General features: G+C 32.4%; 1 protein-coding gene across 1 annotated transcript in view; it reads left to right on the forward strand.

The window, feature by feature from the left end:
- The window catches only part of cux2b (cut-like homeobox 2b), a 168,875-nt gene that overhangs the window by 46,912 nt on the left and 102,976 nt on the right, over positions 1-18,987 (forward strand). Inside the window, exon 2 of the mRNA XM_073819893.1 lies at positions 18,019-18,129. Coding sequence (XP_073675994.1) covers positions 18,019-18,129 — 111 coding nt within the window. The remainder of the gene's footprint in view (positions 1-18,018; positions 18,130-18,987) is intronic.

Consider the following 18,987-nt stretch of genomic DNA (forward strand, 5'->3'; position numbering starts at 1 on the left):
TATATATTTTTTTTTTTTTTTTTTTTTTTAATATTTTTTTGTTTGTAAATTAGGAAACTTTATGTAAAAAAATGAGTCCCGGGTTTTTCCATGTCACTACTGAAACAGTGTATGTTTTAGTCCATTGCTGAGACTGATTTTAACTACACCCCTAAAATTATGGTCAGGAAATATTCCTGTGACCTTTTCTCTCATAGCTGCAAGGTATGATTAAATGGGTCCCATAATTTTTTTTAAATATATTTAAAAATGTTTTACAATTATTTTAAATATTTGTACAAATTTTATATATATATATATATATATATATATATATTATAGTATTTAAGTAAATGGTGTAAAATATTATTACAATTTAAAGTAATGTTGTAAAAAAATATTTTTTTATTTGAATATATTTATTAAAAAATAAAAATAATGTATAATAAAATATTTAATTTTAAAATGCTTTTTAAAATGCATTTTTTATATATTTTACAATGTTTTACAATTATTTAAAAATATATATTTCAGTATTATATATATAATATATTATATATTTAAATGCATATTTTATAGTATTTAAGTAAATATTGTAAAATATTACAATTTAAAATAATGTTGTAAAAAAGTTTAAAAACATTTTTTTTAATATATTTTAGTGTATAAAATGCAAAATAGAAACGTAATATTTTTATATTATGTATCAAGTATATATTTTAAAGAAATTATTTAAAATAAAAAATTATGTAAAATAAAATATTTAATTTAAAATGCTTAAAAATGTATACTTTAAAATGCTTTAAAATTATTTTAAAATATATATATTTCAGTATTATATATATATATTATATATTTTAAATATTGTAAAATATTATTACAATTTAAAATCATGTTGTAAAAACATTATTTTTTTATTTGAAAATATTTTAGTGTATAAAAGATATATATATATATATATATATATAAAATGTAAAACATATACTTAATATTTGTATATTATATATATTTTATAAAAGTTAATTTAAAATAAAAATAATTCAAATTTTTGAAATAAAATTAATTCATGATACAAAATGTAGAACTTAACTTGAATTAAAGTATTCAAATCTTAAATGTTTACTAAGATTCTTCTATTATCTTTTGAAACCCACAATAATATTTAACATATAGTACGCTGGGGAGAGGACAAATATTCCAAAACATTTCTGAAAATACAATACGAGAATTAACTGCACAATTACTAGAAATGTGTACCTTGGATATTATACAAATTGCGTACATACAAATTGTAGAATGACTGTAGAATGGCCCATATGAGACATGAAACCTAGTCTAAGCAAAGATCAGGGTGTTTTCTTTAGTAAATGCTTTGATATTTGTTGATGGCAGTCTTTTTTATTAAAGAATTGTGTCGAATACAGGTTCCTAAGTGTGTAATCTCTGCATTTTTAGCATTTGCAGACAAAATTGCACAAGTAATTGTTATCAGGCAGGTGTTTTTGACACTTTTCCTGGCTGTTTGGTGGAATCAACCTAGGAATTACTTACACTTTTCTCTGCAGTTAAGCATTATCCGTATTTTCAACATCCAGAAAAATTACACACTTCATCCTTAATGTGCAGAGACAACTGTAAGTAAGCCACTGGAGTACAGGGCACCGCTGGAGCTCCAGGCAGTAAAAATGCATAGTGAAATTCTGCTGAGATTTAACCATTTTAATTGACAGAGAATAGGAAAGATTAAAATAAAACATCTCTGTTGTCTTTCTGCAATACATGAATATTTTTTTGTAGTTTTAGCTAAAAATGGACATTGCTTTCTAGCTTGCATGAAACTGGATCAGACAAGGTGTTAGTAGGTGTTATTTTGTATCATGGTGATAAACTAATGGCGTGATTGCTCTAATAAGCATATAATACATAATGCACCAGTACTAGGGATTTAGTAATATGTGACCCTGGACCACAAAACCAGTCATAAGGGTCCATTTTTTTTTTTTTTTTGAGATTTTATCATCTGAAAGCTGAATAAATAAGATTTCCATTGATGTATGTTTGAAAGCACAATATGTGGTCGAGATACAACTATCTGAAAATCTGTAATCTTGGGATGCAAAAAAATCTAAATATTGAGAAAAACGCCTTTAGAGTTCAAATGAAGTTCTTATCAATGCATATTACTAATCAAAAATTAAGTTTTGATATAGTTAGGCTAGGAAATTTTCTAAATATCTTCATGGAGCATGATCTTTACTTAATATCCTAATGATTTTTGGCATAAAAGAAAAATCTATAAACCCATAACTACTTACGACTGGTTTTGTGGTCCAGGGTCACATATAGTCAAAAATAGTACTTTTACATATTTGGTATTAATGTTATTTTATATTTTTTTGTCAAAAGGAATACGTACTGCTTAAAGTTCAGTTATGACTTGGTTGGGATCAGCAAGGTTTTTAATGTTTTTTCAAAAAGTCCCAACAAAGTTGCATTTATTTAATCAAAAATACAGAAAAAACAGTAATAATCTGAAATAGTATTACAATTTAAAATAACTGTTGTCTATCTTAATATACTTTAAAATATAATTGATTTCTTTAATGCAAAGCTAAATTTTCAACAGCGATTACTCCAGTCTTCAGTGTCACATGATCCTTCAGAAATCATTCTAATATGCTGATTTATTATCAATATTGGAAACCGTTGTGCTGCTTAATATTTTTTGGAACCTGTGATAGTATTTTTCAGGATTCTTTGAATATGTAGGATCAACATGAGTGCATTATTTCCAAGTAAAATACACAGAATAAGCCTACTGAAATTAATGTGATCTTAAATTAATAAAAATAATTCTTGTCAGTACTGACCTAAATGACCTAAGTTCACTCAGAAAAAAGGTACGGAAGCTGTAACTCAAGTGGTATCCTTTCAGAAGCTACTAATGTGTACCATTTGGGTACTAAAATGCACCTTTTAGGGTTTTTTGGAACCTGGGATAGTATTTTTCAGGATTCTTTGATGAATAAAAAGGAAAATATATAGGATCAACATGAGTGCATTATTTCCAGGTAAAATACACAGAATAAGTCTAGTGAAATTAATGTGGTCTTGTTGAAATGAATCTGAATAATTCTGGTCAGTACTGACCTACTGTAAATGACCTAAGTTCACTCAGAAAAAAAGGTACAAAAGCTGTAACTCAAGTGGTATCCTTTCAGAAGCTATTAATGTGTACCATTTGGGTACTAAAATGCACCTTTTAGGGTTTTTTGGAACCTGGGATAGTATTTTTCAGGATTCTTTGATGAATAAAAAGGAAAATATATAGGATCAACATGAGTGCATTATTTCCAGGTAAAATACACAGAATAAGTCTAGTGAAATTAATGTGGTCTTGTTGAAATGAATCTGAATAATTCTGGTCAGTACTGACCTAAGTTCATGCAGAAAAAAGGTACAAAAGCTGTCACTCGAGTGGTATCCTTTTAGAAGCTACTAATGTGTACCATTTAGGTACTAAAATGCACCTTTTAGGGTTTTTTGGAACCTGTGATAATATTTTTCAGGATTCTTTGATGAATAAAAAATGAAATATATAGGAACAACATAAGTGCATTATTTCCAAGTAAAATACACAGAATAAGCCTACTGAAATTAATGTGATCTTGTTGAAATTAATCAAAATAATTCTTGTCAGTACTGACCTAAATGACCTAAGTTCACTCAGAAAAAAGGTACAAAAGCTGTCCCTTGAGTGGTATCCTTTCAGAAGCTACTAATGTGTACCATTTGGGAACTAAAATGCACCTTTTAGGGTTTTTTGGAACCTGGGATAGTATTTTTCAGGCTTCTTTGTTGAATAAAAAGGAAAATATATAGGATCAACATGAGTGCATTATTTCCAGGTAAAATACACAGAATAAGTCTAGTGAAATTAATGTGGTCTTGTTGAAATGAATCTGAATAATTCTGGTCAGTACTGACCTAAATTCATGCAGAAAAAAGGTACAAAAGCTGTCACTCGAGTGGTATCCTTTTAGAAGCTACTAATGTGTACCATTTAGGTACTAAAATGCACCTTTTAGGGTTTTTTGGAACCTGTGATAATATTTTTCAGGATTCTTTGATGAATAAAAAATGAAATATATAGGAACAACATAAGTGCATTATTTCCAGGATTAAGTCTAGTGAAATTAATTGTGATCTTGTCGAAGTTAATCTGAATAATTCTTGTCAGTACTGACCTAAATGACCTAACTTCACTCAGAAAAAAGGTACAAAAGCTGTCACTCGTGTGGTATCCTTTCAAAAGCTTCTAATGTGTATCATTTAGATACTAAAATGCACCTTTTAGGGTTTTTCAAAACTGTACTGCTTCAGTGACAGCTTTTGTACCTTTTTTCCTGAGAGTGTTCAGATAAATGCATTCATTTTACTAAGATAACCAATCTGTTCTGCATTACGGTCTGGCGCAGAAATTACTGGTCCCCTGTACAAATCATTTGCTCAAATGCAGCTCTTAGTATGAGCAGTAGGTGGACCGTTTTTCAATCCTTTAAATGACCAGGAGTCTCAACAGTGGCTCTATAACGAGTCAATATTTTCAGTCCCCTGCTGAGGCGCAACTTTGGTTTAAAACCCTCTGATAGATGCTTGAGGGGTTTTATTCCGAAGCGACAGCGCTGCCTGTACTTCTTCTTTTCAAACGTGTCCTCGCTTACAGAGCACAAACTCGCTTTTTCCCGACAGATGAAGCGGTTCTGAACGGTACGCGTGTGTTTTAGACAAGGTGTTGACGGATTGCGGCGTTCTAGGTGCTAAAACTCCTAAATGAAGTGCAGCGTGACAACTAATTCCTGACGACGTGAGTCACACCTTCCCCGATCATTGTAACGCTCGCGCTCGTCTTAAGAGCCGCCGTGTTTTCTGCGGAGAGCCGGCTGATGGTTTGGGATTACTGTAATTATTCGCTATCATTTCCCAGCCTTTGCTGGCAGGTTTAGAAAGGTGTCAAGATGTGATATTCAGAGACGGTGACCGCTAAATTCACACGCCGCAACTAAATATTTTAACTCTGTGATGTTCATTTATGCGTGATGTTCACTCTGCAACCAATATCATGTTTTTAGTGTGTAGCTTTTGATGTCACCGTTAATTACGGACAATTTGCTGGATTTTGTCTCGTGCACAGCGTGATCAATAAATTTCATTGCACAGTGGTTGATTTTTCATATCTTGAGAGACTTAATGGAGGTTTTGGTTATGTTTCAACTTACTGAAGCTCTGATCATTGGATAAGAAATGTTTGAGTTTTTATTTAAGGGATGCTTCACATGAAAATCTAAGTTATGTTATCATTTACTTACCCTTAAGGTGTTCATAAGGTGAACACAGAAGAAGATATGTGACCCTGGACCACAAAACCTGTCTTTTGTAGCAATAGCCAAAAAATACATTGTATAGGTCAAAATGATCGATTCTTCTTTTATGGCAAAAATCATTAGGCTACTAAGTAAAGATCACGTTTCATGAAGATATTTTGTAAGTTTCCTACCGTAAATATGTTAAAACTTATAGAAGTTCATTTCCAGAACAAAAATGAACTGATAATTTACTTAACCCCTTGTCATCCAAGATGCTCATGTCTTTCTTTCTTCAGTCAAAGAAATTGTGTTTTTTGAGGAAAAAATTTCAGGAATATATTGAACTTCTATGGTGCCCGTGAGTTTAAACTTCCAAAATGCAGTTTAAATACAGCTTCAAATGGCTCTAAACGATCCCAGCCAAGGAAAAAAAGGGTCTTATCTAGCGAAACGATCGGCCATTCTCAGAAAAAAAAAATAAATAAATAAAAATAAAACAAATTTTTTTTTTTTACTTTTTAAGTTCAAATGCTTGTCTTGTCTAGCTCTGCCATGCGTATGTGTACTTTGTGTAATCCGGATTAATACTGTTAGGGTATGTCGAAAAACACCCTATGTCTCATTTTCTCTTCCAACTTTAAAAGTACCAACCCAGTGTTTACAAAGTAAACATGCAAAGAAGTTCAAATGCCCTTTACAAAAAAAGGTAAAACAGTGATGTAGGATGATTTTGAAGTTGGAGAACAAAATGAGATCTAGACAAGATGAGCACTTAAGAATGAAAAGTATATACATATTATTTTTTTTGTTTCTTTTTTTTTTGAAAATGACATTGTTTCGCTAGATAAGACCCTTATTCTTCGGCTGGGATCGTTTAAAGCCCTTTGAAGCTGCATTTAAACGGCATTTTTGACGTTTAAACTCGTGGGCACTATAGAAGTCCACTATATGGAGATGATTCCTGAAATGTTTTCCTCACAAAACATAATTTCTATTCTGGAAGTGAACTACTCCTTTAAGACATCTCTGACTTTGCTTGTGTCAATTCTGAGCCCAGTTTGAGATGTCACTTCCAAGCCACTAGAGGAGACGCGTGTGAGATTACCGCTCACTGCTTTATCTCAATTCTTTCTAGGAGAAACAATTGAGATATTAAAAAGATCCCATTTGTGATTTTTCCCTCTCCTACGGGTAAACAAATGAAACCGGGGGAGCTGACGTGCGTGGCAGCTCTGAGCACGTCCAGCGGGCCACTTTCCTCTTTCCTGTCCAAGTCAGGGCAGATAACGGCTCATCTTCCATCTCTGCCATGGACACCCGCCAGAAACGGCCCTATCCTGGATCTCTCCCAAACACACACACACACAAAAACAGAAGCCGAGAGAAGTGCTGTTGTTTTTGTCCGTGTCGGGGGGTTTGAGGGGGTGGGGTTGGTGCCAGTATTAATGCGGGGGCCAGACTAGACTCCAGCGATGGGCCGTATTGATTGTGTTGATTTGATTCATTGATCGATCTCTCCTCTCGAATGTGGCGTCTGAGAAGCGGCACTAATCTGAAACAGCTAAGGACAAATCTTCTGCCTTACACACAAACCAAGGAGATAAGAAAACGTATGAAAAGAAACTGCACTTATCTAAATCATAGACTAGCCCTTCTGCTGTCCCTCGCTGCGGCCATTGTGTGTGTGTGTGTGTGTGTGTGTGTTAAATGCATGGTGCACGATTGGGCCTTCTCTTTCTACACTGATGTTTATATTGGTGTGTCTCTGTATGTCTGTGTTGTGTAGATATAAGTTTTCCCATATAATGGACATGAAGGATTGTAAACTTGCATACGTAATGGCTCTGTAAATGCTTTTTTATTTAACACATTTGCATAAATAGGTAATTGTTTCAATTATCTTTTTATTACATGCATGCTGGTTGCATGTGTGCATGCAACTAGGGGTAGTTATATGATATTATTTCTATAATATGCATGCAGGTTTGCTTATCTGCATGCTTAGGTAATGCAATAATAGCTTTTTTTGTCTATTATGCATGTGGAATTGCATTTCTGCATGCATAGGAAATGGTCATATAAATGTGATTTGTTTATTTTTTATATATGTTGGTATAACTTGCATGCAGTGTTGCATATCTGCATGCATTTATCCATAATGGCCCTGTAGATTATTTTATACACTTCTGCATAAATAGGTAATAGTTTTTTGTATAACATGCATGCTGGGTTGGATATGTGCATGCAAGTAAGGTAGTTATATGATATGATTTCTATAATATGCATACATGTTTGCTTATCTGCATGCTTTTGTAATGCATTAATAGGGTTTTTGTGTATCATGCATGTGGAATTGCATATCTGCATGTTTAGGTAATGGTCTGATAGATGTAAGTTTTTTATATAATGTGCATGCAGGGTTGCATATCTGCATGCATGCATCCATAATGGCCCTGGAGATTTTCTTTTCTTTTTTCTTTTCTTTTCTTTTCTTTTCTTTTCTTTTCTTTTCTTATTTTACACATCTGCATAAATTGGTACTTGTTTCACTATAGCATGCATCCTGGGATGCAAATATGCATGCAACTAGGGTACTTTGGGGTGATTATGTGATATAATTTCTATAATATGCATGCAGGTTTGCTTATCTGCATGCTTAGGTAATGCAGCACAGCTTTTTTGTGTATCAGCCAAATATTGCCCTTAACAAACAAACATTAATGGAAAGCCTATTTATTCAGCTTTCAGATGATGTATAAACCTTAATTATAAAAATTGACCCTTACGACTGGTTTTGTGGTCTTGGGCCACATTTTTTTGGGGAAAGTGCATGCATCTTTTCATAATGTCCCTGTAGATTTTTATTTTTTATTTTTGTGCATGCATGCATGCATGCTGGTTTGCGCATGTGCATGCAAAAGTATGGGTATATCAAATGTTTTTTATAGTATGCATGTAGGTTTGCTTACCTGCATGCTTAGGTGATGCTATAGATAGCATTTTTGTATATCATGCATGCGGAGTTGCATATCTGCATGCATAGGTAATGGTCATATAGTAGTAATTTTTGTATAAAGTGCATGCAATCTTCATATCTGCATGCATCCATTCATAATGGCCCTGTAGATTTATTTTTTTTATTTACAATATTTTAGTAAATAAAATATTATAAAACTATTTTTTTTTTTAGTTTTTTATATACATACATTTTTGTGCATGCATGCATGCATGCTAGGTTGTTTTTTTTATTTATATAAAGTGCATGCACAGATAATAGTCCTGTAGATAGCATTTTTTTGCATGATGCCCATGCAGGTTTGCATATGTGCATGCATATGCCCGCATGCATAGTTACTGGTCCTGTAGATGTTATTTTTTGTACAAAGACATGCAACCCTGCATGCAACGATCCTGTAAATACCAATGTTTGGGTAATTTGCATGCAAGGTTGCAGTGGATCTATAGATATTTTTTGTATATCATACATGCAGGGTTGCGTATTTGCATGCACAGGTAATGGCCCTTGCCTGTCTAAATCTTTTGTGTTTCTGTGTTCGTGTTTTGAATGCATAATGCACAGTTGTATTATTGTCTTTCTACACTGATGTTTATATTTGTTTCTCTGTGTGCCAATATTCTTTAGATATAATTTGCTTGTATAGTGTGCATGCAGGGTTGCATATCTACATGCATAGGTAATGGTCTCCGTCTGCGTGAACCTTTTGTGTTTTTTATGAGCGTGTGTGTGTGTGTGTGTGTGTGTGTGTGCAGCAGGGGTTTAGAGGCAGCGCAATCACCAGGCAGAACAGAGTGGATCTATAAATTGATGGAATTCAAAGCCTGCAGCATCGATTACCATTATAACAAACAGCCGAGCCCAGAACGTCTGATTATTTTTAGACAAAGATTCTGTGCTCTCAGCAGCAATTCTGCTGATGCTGTCACACTCGCAGACATCTGCCTATGATTGCAATTAGATGGGATACAAAAAGAAAAATAATACCTCCATCTGCATTTTTCCCCCCTTTTTTTCCCATAACCACCCACTTTTTTTGCAGTTCATTTCTGCTGGTCCAAACATTCTGGCTCACTGGTTGAGAACTCTCTTGCTTTTCCCACATGTCAACTTCCTCTCTTCCCTGCTGTCATCAGCGAGAGGTGCCATAGATTCTGTGCTAATCGATGGTAAAGATTTTTTCGAGCTCTATAGTGAATCTGAAGGTTATATCTTTGTGTTCTAACAGTCTGTGTATTTACAGTACGCATTTTCATTTATGGCCCTTCATTGCTTGTCTGGTTATTACAGACGACAAGCTCTCAGATGTGATTTAGTTAACCTCTGGTTATCTTTTGTTTTCTTTTCGGTGCTTTTTTATCTGGTAGACGCATTCGATTCAATGTCAAGTTCAACCGTCGACGCCGTTGCGTATCCAAGTCGGCCGACTGCACGTGAACGCAAACGCCTCGGCCAATCAATTTTTCTCGCTGGGTTGTCTGACAGATGCTGGCCTCAGCAGGGCTGGTTTAGCTTAGCTCCGCCTCCCAAACGGTTCAATCCCGCCCCCCGTGACATCGGCAGAGCTTCCCAGAGGGAAGCTCATCAATTACAGACGGATGTTTGACTGGCACAGGCGTAATGACAGGGGCTCAATATTGACCCGGCTGCCCACCACATCCTGAAAATACAGGCCTGATTGCCTTTTTCCAAACCCTTAAAACGTCGAACATTTGACTGAAGATGTCTTCTTTTTACTCACAAGTGTGGCTTTTTTTCAATACTGTTCAATAGTGACATTTCTTTGTGGCTTTCCGGGAACTAGGATCTGATTTAAAGGGATGGTTCACCCAAAAATGAAATTTCTGTCATCATTTGCTCAGCCTCGTGTCCTTACAAACCTGTATGACTTTTTCTTTTACGGAACATGAAAGATCAATTTTTAAAGTTTGTTTGAGATTTTTAAAGAATGTTAACAGAAATTTGGTCTGTTTGGTACACTATGTATTGTGCTACTTTATTGACTTAAAAAGATTTGTAACATGCCACACTTTTACAGTATAATATATATATATATGTACACACACACACACACACACACACACACACACACACACACACACACACACACACACACACACACACACACACACACACACAACTACTACTACTATTACTACCACTACTACTACTGTTTATATTTTCTGTTTTAGTAAATAAATTAAATATATATTATCACATTTAAACACAAAATGGTGGCCACAAAATAAAAAAAATCTATCTATGGATATATATAGATAAATATATTGTAAAGCTAAACAAAAATAATATATATATATATATATATATATATATATATATATATTATTTTTGTTTAGCTTTACAATCATCATCCTCTTACATTGTACAGAAAATAGTGTCTAAAATATTTTTTTATTTTTTATTTTGTGGCCACCATTTTGTGTTTAAATATGATAATAATAAGTAATAATAATATATATTTAATTTATTTACAAAAACAGAAAATATAAACAGTAGTAGTAGTAGTAATAATGTTTATTATTGTTATTATTTTAGTAATAATAATCATTTTAATTATTATTAATACATAAAAGAACAACAATAATAATTATTAATAGTAATATTGTTAATACTTGTAATTTATTGTAATAAAAACACAACAATAGTACTACTACTAGTAGTAGTAGTAGTGCTTAGTAGTAGTAGTAGTAGTAATAATAATAAAATTTTTAATAAATTATTTATTATTATTGTTTTTGTTATTATTATATTAGTAATAGTAATCATTTTTTATATTATTAATAGATAAAAGAACAATAATAATAATAATATTTTAAATATTTTTTTATTTAAAAACATAAATATATATATTTGCATGTTTTCAAAATATTAAGCATATTTAATGATTATATTCATATTTAATTATTAATATTATAAAATACCATAGAAAGAAAAGCTCAGAGGGGCGTGTACAAAGTATTTTTAAAAAGTATTTAAAAAAATTGATAAGGGGAAAAGGAGCAGCAGTAAAGACTAAGTTGTTTATCGTGAAAGTTTTCCGAGCGTAACCCAAAGCTAGTTTAGATGGCTCGTGTCAGACTGCAGTTCATGCTTCTTATGTGTACTGTAATTTTCCTGCTCGGAACGACATTGACTAACATGGATCATCACCTGCTGAGCACGCTTGCATTAACAGGCATCTCAGAGCCTCAGTGCATCATGGGTAGCAGAGAAATGAGGAAGAAAAAGGGCTTTTGGCAAACGTTGCGTTAGCATCAGGTGGGTCTGATGGCTGTCTGAGCACAAATGAACAAACATTTAAAAAAACAACAGAAGTGAAGCGTGCTGCAGTTTGTTCTTGAAAGGTGAGAGCGAGCAGGTTTATTTCCAGCTCCTGCTGATATCTCGTCTCTGTAGACGATGCAGGGAGCAAAGATGCTGTTTGTGATGTGTCAGATGTCAAAACTATTAATAAAAAAAGCATTTCCTTTATATACTCCTACTGTTAGAGCTGCTAAAACTTAAGCACAAGTTTCTGTAAATGCTTCTTAGCCGTGAAGTTTGTGCTCAGGCAATTAGCCGTGTTTGCTTCAGGATTGCTGTTGTTCACATTTAAGTTTGGGGTTTGTTCAAAACCTTAATCAGAAGTATTAAACTTCACTCTTTTTGCTACTGATGTTGCTGAAAACATGATGCTTTTTGCTGTATGCATACTTTTTTGTGTGATCTGACTGAGGAGTTTTGCCTGGGAAAGGGAATGAAAAAAAGAAAGAGAAAGAAAGAAAGAACGAAAGAAAATGAATTAATGAATGAAAGTGAGTGAAAGAATGATTGAACAAGAGTGAAAGAAAGGGCTAAAGAGAGCAAAAAAATGAATGAGAGCAAAGGAAAGAACGAATGAAAGAGAAAGAAAGAGTAAATTAAAGAAAGCAAACTAAAGAAAGTGAAAGAAACTGAAATGGAACAAATGAAAGAGAACAATTGAAAGATAGCGAATGAATGAAAGAAAGAGTGAAAGAAAGAACGAATAAAAGAGAGAAACAAAGGGAAAAGAACAAATAAAAAATGAGAGCTAAAGATAAACGAAAGAGTGAACATAAAATAGTGTCAGGAAAAGCAAAAGAAAGAACTAATAAAAGAGCGAAAGAACGAATGAAAGAGTGAAAAAGAACAAATGAAAGAGAACGAAAGAGAATGAAAAAGAAAGAAAGAGCGAAAGAATAAAAAAGAGCAGCAAAGGAGGAGCGAATGAAAGAGCGAAAGAAAAAGTGAAAAAAGAAAGCGAAAGAGCGAATGAAAGAGTGAAAGAAAGAGTAAAAGAGAACAAATGAAAGAAAGAACAAATGAAGGAAAGATGGAATCAAAGGGTGAACGTAAGAGAGCGAAAGAATGAATGAAAGAATGAAAGAGAAAAAGCGAAAGAACAAAGTAAAGAACGAAAATGTGAAAAAGAGTGAAAAAAGAATGAAAGAGCAACGAAGAGGAGCGAATGAAAGCGAAAGAACGAATGAAAGAGAGCAAAAGAAAGAACAAATGACAGAGTGAAAGAGTGAATGAACGAACAAAAGAGTAAAAGAACAAATGAAAGAAGGAGCAACAGAAGGAGAGTGAACAAAGAGCGAAAGAAGGAATGAATGAAAGAGAACAAAAGAGAATGACTGACAGAATGAAAGAGAGAAACAAAGAGCGAAAGAACAAATTAAAGAACGAAAACATGAAAAAAATGAAAGAGTGAAAAAAGAATGAAAGAGCGAAAGAAAAAATAAGCAACGAAGAGGACTGAATGAAAACGAAAGAAGCAAATAAACGAACGAAAGAGAGCGAAAGAAAGAACAAATGACAGAGCGAAAGAGTGAACGAACGAACAAAAGAGTAAAAGAACAAATGAAAGAAGGAACAACTGAAGGAGAGTGAACAAAGAGCGGAAGAAAGATGAATGAGTGTGAATGAAAGAGATTGAATGAAAGAAAGGGTGAATGTAAGAGAGTGAAAGAACAAATGAAAGAGAGCAAAAGAGAACGAATGAAAGAAACACCGAAAGAACAAAAGAGCGCAATAATCAAAGAAAGGGTAAAAGGGAATGAATGAAAGAGCGAAAGAAAGTAAAAGAAAAAACGTAAGAAAGAGCGAATGAAAGAAAGCAAAAAAGAATGAATGAAAGAAGTAAAGAGCAAAGAAAGAATGAGAGCGATTAAAAGAGCAAATGAAAGAGAAAGCGAAAGAAAAGAAAGTGAAAGGGCGAGCAAAAGAAAGAGTGCGAGCGAAAGAGTGAAAGAGAACGAATGAAAGAGAGCAAAAGAAAGAAGAAAGGAAAAGAACAAATAAAAGAGTAAAAGAAGGAACAAATGCAGGAGAAAGATCGAATGAAAGTGCGAAAGAGAATGAAAGAATAAACGAAAGAGTGAAAGAGGACAAATAAAATAGAGTGAAAGAAACAACAAATAAAAGAGAAAGAAATAAACAGTGAAACAACGAATTAAAGAGCAAAAGAGAATGAAAGTGAAAGAACGAATTAAAAAGCAAAACAACAAAAGAAATAACAAGAGTGAAAAAAAAGGAAAAGACATTAATGAAAACAGGAATCCTTTTTGTCATCAAGAATGCATTCAATTGATCAAAAGTGACAGTAAAGACATTTATAATATTACAAAAGATCTTTATTTCAAATGAATGCTGTTTCTACGAAAGATATTAAGCAACAAAAACAGTTTTCAGCATGGTTACAGCCGTTATTAATAAATGAGCACCAATAATATAATCGATTTCTGAAGGATCATGTGACACTGACTGAAGACTGGAGTAATGATGTTGAAAGTTCAGGTTAGATCACAGAAATAAATGACAGTTTACCACATTTTACATCAAAAACTGCTGTTTTTAATTACAAAAATATTTTACAATTTTACTATATTTTTTGATCAAATAAATGCAGCCTTGGTGAGCAGAAGAACTTTTACTAGTAGTGTATATTCTTTATAACATTTAATATCTAATGCATGTTTATAAACTCACAGAACAGAAATTATTCATAAAACTCTGCAGGATTCAAGTTACCCAAGTAAGAAATCATTAAGGATGGAAACAAAGAAGAACAATAGCCAGAAAAAAAAAGATGACATGTTTAATTCCAAACACAGTCCTACATATTTATTTAGAATGAAGGTCATGTCATTTAGCACACCTGCTTTTGTAGATACAGTATACGACCTTTTTTACCCACTACATAGTTAACTAAAAAACTAAACCTGCGCTAGCTTTTTTTTTTCTTTTTGGTTGATACTATCAGCTTTTCCAAATCTGTTAAGCAGCACAAACTCTTTGTGTGTCACTTTATGTCGACGTTCTCGTCTGTACGTCAGTCAGATAGATTAACAGCCTGTAGTCTGCTTAAAGCTAATAGAGGTTAAATCCAACCATCACAGTCCATCAAACCCTTCCAGTCCCTTAACAATTATGGCTTAACAGCTGTGTAAATGACTTATATAAAAAAAAGTCTGCTTAAATATGTCTTTTCATTTTATGTTGATCATTGGTCTTTCGACTTTAGTCTCTTGCCAGGTGAAACTTGTTTTTTAAAGCTCAGATATTCATCCTTTTGCACTGTACTGGTGTTCTGCTAGAGGTCAAATAACCTACTTGATTGTGTTGTTTTTTATTAACAAGCGTCCTAAACACACAAAAACGGGCTGTGCAGATCCTCATCATCACACTTTTGGACTCCAGCGAAGAAAATGAAGAGTTTGAAAAGCATCCAAGCGTTGGTGCAGCAAGACGTGCCGTAAATCTGGGGCTGCGTTACAGCTTTTGTCCTCAGGAATTCTTCCTCTCCCATTAGATAATTTTCTAAATTGCCTTTAAGTAAGACTACAGATTAATTAAAACATAGTAAATTTAATTTTATGTCATGTACAAATTTGGTACAGTAATTGAAAAGCCCTCTCCCTCTCATTTTTTAGCTTTAGTTTGAACGCAAGGACCTTTGACGGTGAGAGAATCTGAGGACGGAGATGTTTTATAAGTAGGCTGAGATAGGAAACATGACTTGCAATTGAAACAAGTTTGATCAGTGCTGCTTAAAGTAAGGACTAATTAAATAGTAATATAGTAAAAATTGTCAAATTTGTATAATAAAATTACAATTTTAAATAACTGTTTTCTATTTAAATATATTTAAAGATATAATTTATTTCTCTAATGCAAAGCTGAATTTTCAGGATAATTACTCCAGTTTTCAGTGTCACATGATCCTTCAGAAATCATTCTAATATCCTGATATGCTGCTCAAGAAACATTTCTGATTATCAATGTTGAAAACAGTTGTGCTACTTCATATTTTTGTTGAAAAATAGACATTTTGTAAAATTCTAAATGTATTTAGTAACTGTTTTTTATCAATTTGTTGCATCCTTTCTAAATAAAATATTAATTTGACATTATACTTTTGAACAGTCATGAATAATATTTTATTATATTATAGTAAATATATCACAAAAGATTAAGTAGAATTTATGGGGGGAAAAAAAAAAAAATATATATATATATATATATATATATATATACTCAAAATATATATTACTTGAAACTGAAATAATAAAACAACTTTAATCTAAATTTTCTTTAATGTTGTAGTGGATAATCTAAAACAAAAAAAAAACTGACGAAAACATCTTATATAATAATGTTTTTGTCTGTTTTTTAGGTTTTAGTTTAGAATAATAATAAAATATTAATTTGACCTTATACTTTTGAACAATAGTGTATATCATTAATAATATTTTATTATATGTGACCCTGGACCACAAAACCAGTCTTAAGTCGCTGGGGTATATTTGTAGCAATAGCCAAAAATACATTGTATGGTTCAAAATTATTGATTTTTCTTTTATGCCAAAAATCATTAGGAAATTAAGTAAAGATCATGTTCCATGAAGATTTTTTGTAAAATTCCTACTATAAATATATAAAAATGTAATTTTTGATTAGTAATATGCATTGTTAAGAACTTAATTTGGACAACTTTAAAGGTGATTTTCTCAGTATTTAGATTTTTTTGCACCCTCAGATTTCAGATTTTCAAATAGATGTATCTCGGCCAAATATTGTCCTATCCTAACAAACTATACATCAATAGAAAGCTTATTTATTGAACTTTTATATGATGTATACATCTCAGTTTTGTAAAAATTAACCTTATGACTGGTTTTGTGGTCCAGGGTCACATATTATAGTAAATATATCACGAAAGATTAAATAGAATTTATGAAAAAAATAATTTTTTGAATGCTTTCTTAACATGTTTCTGCTGGGGAACTTGTTATCTCAGTATTCAGATCTGTTTTTTTTCTGAATTTGCATCTCACTTCTTTTTCTGCCACATTTTTGAGTTTATATCTCACAATCCTGATTTTTTTTTTTTGCAATTCTGAGTTTGGGTTGTAAAAAATGTAAAGTTATGTCTTATGTTTATGTCTTATGTTATGTTTATATTTTCAGACCTTTTTCTTGCAAATTTGACTTTTATATGTTGCTTTTTTCTTGATTCTGACTTTGCAAGAGAATTGTGAGGAGGAAAAAAGTTAGTATTGTCAGTAAAAAAATGATATTGCTATATAACAATTAACAAAAAAATTAGATTTTTTACTATAGTAATAAAATATATTAATGATATACATTACTGTTAATATTTTATTCAGCAAGGATGCACTAAATTGATCAAAAATGACAATAAAGACATTTTTTTTAATGTTACAAAAGATTTTTGTTTCAAACCAATGCTGTTCTTTTAAACTTTCTACTCATCAAATAGGATTGGGGAAAAAATGTATAGCAGTTTCCACAAAATATGAAGCAGCACAACTGTTTTCAACATTGATAATAATCAGATTTGGGGATTTTTAGCAGCAAATCAGCATATTGGAATGATTTCTGAAGGATCACGTGACACTGAAGACTGGAGTAATGGTGCTAAAAATCCAGCTTTGATCACAGGAATAAACTACATTTTCAAATATGTTCAAACAGAAAACTTTAAATTGAAAAATACATTTATGTACCAGGTATATAGTTGGCCAAGGTAATAAAAAATGGTATTACTATTATGCCAGAATGTCTGAAAAACCATGTTAATGTGACGGTACATGTACAAAAAAACACACAGCAGTACTTTCTGATATTGATTTTGTTGGTGCCGACCTCTCTACAGTCGTCCTCGACCATATTTCAGTCTTTCTGCTCAGCAGGTCAGCTGAATAAGATGGATATTGGTGAATATTCAGAGTTCCTGTGCATGTGCCATTTTCTCCCTCCACCCTCTCTCTGTCTCTCCCTCATTCTCTCTCTCTCTCTCTCTCTCTCTCTCTCTCTCTCTCTCTCTCTCTCTCTCTCTCTCTCTCTCTCTCCCATGACTGTTGCAGAGGTATTGATTATTTTGGATTCTGATTATCTAAAAGGCCTTCTGCTACTGTAGGCATTGGATTTATTTTGGTTTAATTATTAATGGGGCTGAGCTTACAGTAAGCAGTCGCCTTCTATCAGATCATGACGGATTACACGGTTAATATTCAGCAGCGTATATTTATTTATGTATGTACTAAGCTGTGTATATGAGTGTTGGCAGGCCTCTCTAAAGCCGTTCTCTCTTTCTCTTTGTCTCTGTAGAGGGAGCTAAATTCAGTGGCGGCACAACTAGCAGGCCGACAGGAAGAGAGTGAGGACTCCCATAAACACCTGGTGGAACTGAGCCGTGAATTCAAGAAAAATGTCCCAGAGGTGAGTTGGAGAGCGACAAATAGTTCAGTGTGTGTGTGATGTTCATTTAAACAGTTTTATGCTGATAGAGCATGTTAAGGCTTTCTTGGCTTTCTGAGATGGCAACCAAGTTTGGGTTCAGGTGTTTAGCATTTTTTTTTTGTCATTTTCTGAAATCTCTTGTCTTAACTCCTCCCCTTCTCATATGTGACCCTGAACCACAAAACCAGTCAATTATGGTCAATTTTTTTAAATTGAGGTTTATACATCATCTGAAAGTTGAATAAACATGATTTTTTATTGATTGTATGATTTGTTATGATAGGACAATATTTAGCTGAGATACAACTATTTGAAAATCTGGAATCTGAGGGTGCAAAAAAAAATCAAGTATTGAGAACGTTAACTGATTCGCAAGTACCATGTGAGTAATAATTCTAGAATAGCTGGAATATGACATTATGGCAAGAATTATTAGCTGATTTTGGCACTTTTGCATTATGTGTAAATACATGTATTAACATATTTGTATGTATGTGTGTGTGTGTGTATATATATATATATTTTTTTTTTTTTTTTTTAGATTTAGTTTTATATTTTATTATTTCAGTTATTTATTTCAATCTTATTCAATTAATCTTATTTACAAATAAATACATTTATTAATAAATTAAAGATACCCAGGATATTTTTTTTACTGCAAAATCATTTTTGCATAAATAAAATATAGCTTATTTTATAAAGATTATGATCTTTTGCCTTTTAATTATTATGTATTTATTTATTTAAAATTTATGCCAGTTAAACCTTTTTTTCCTCAAAATTGTCATTTGAAAATAATGCACAGCAATGCAAAATATTAATTATCTTATTTATTTT

Source organism: Garra rufa, chromosome 15, assembly GCF_049309525.1.
Source record: "Garra rufa chromosome 15, GarRuf1.0, whole genome shotgun sequence".
Taxonomy (NCBI): domain Eukaryota; kingdom Metazoa; phylum Chordata; class Actinopteri; order Cypriniformes; family Cyprinidae; genus Garra; species Garra rufa.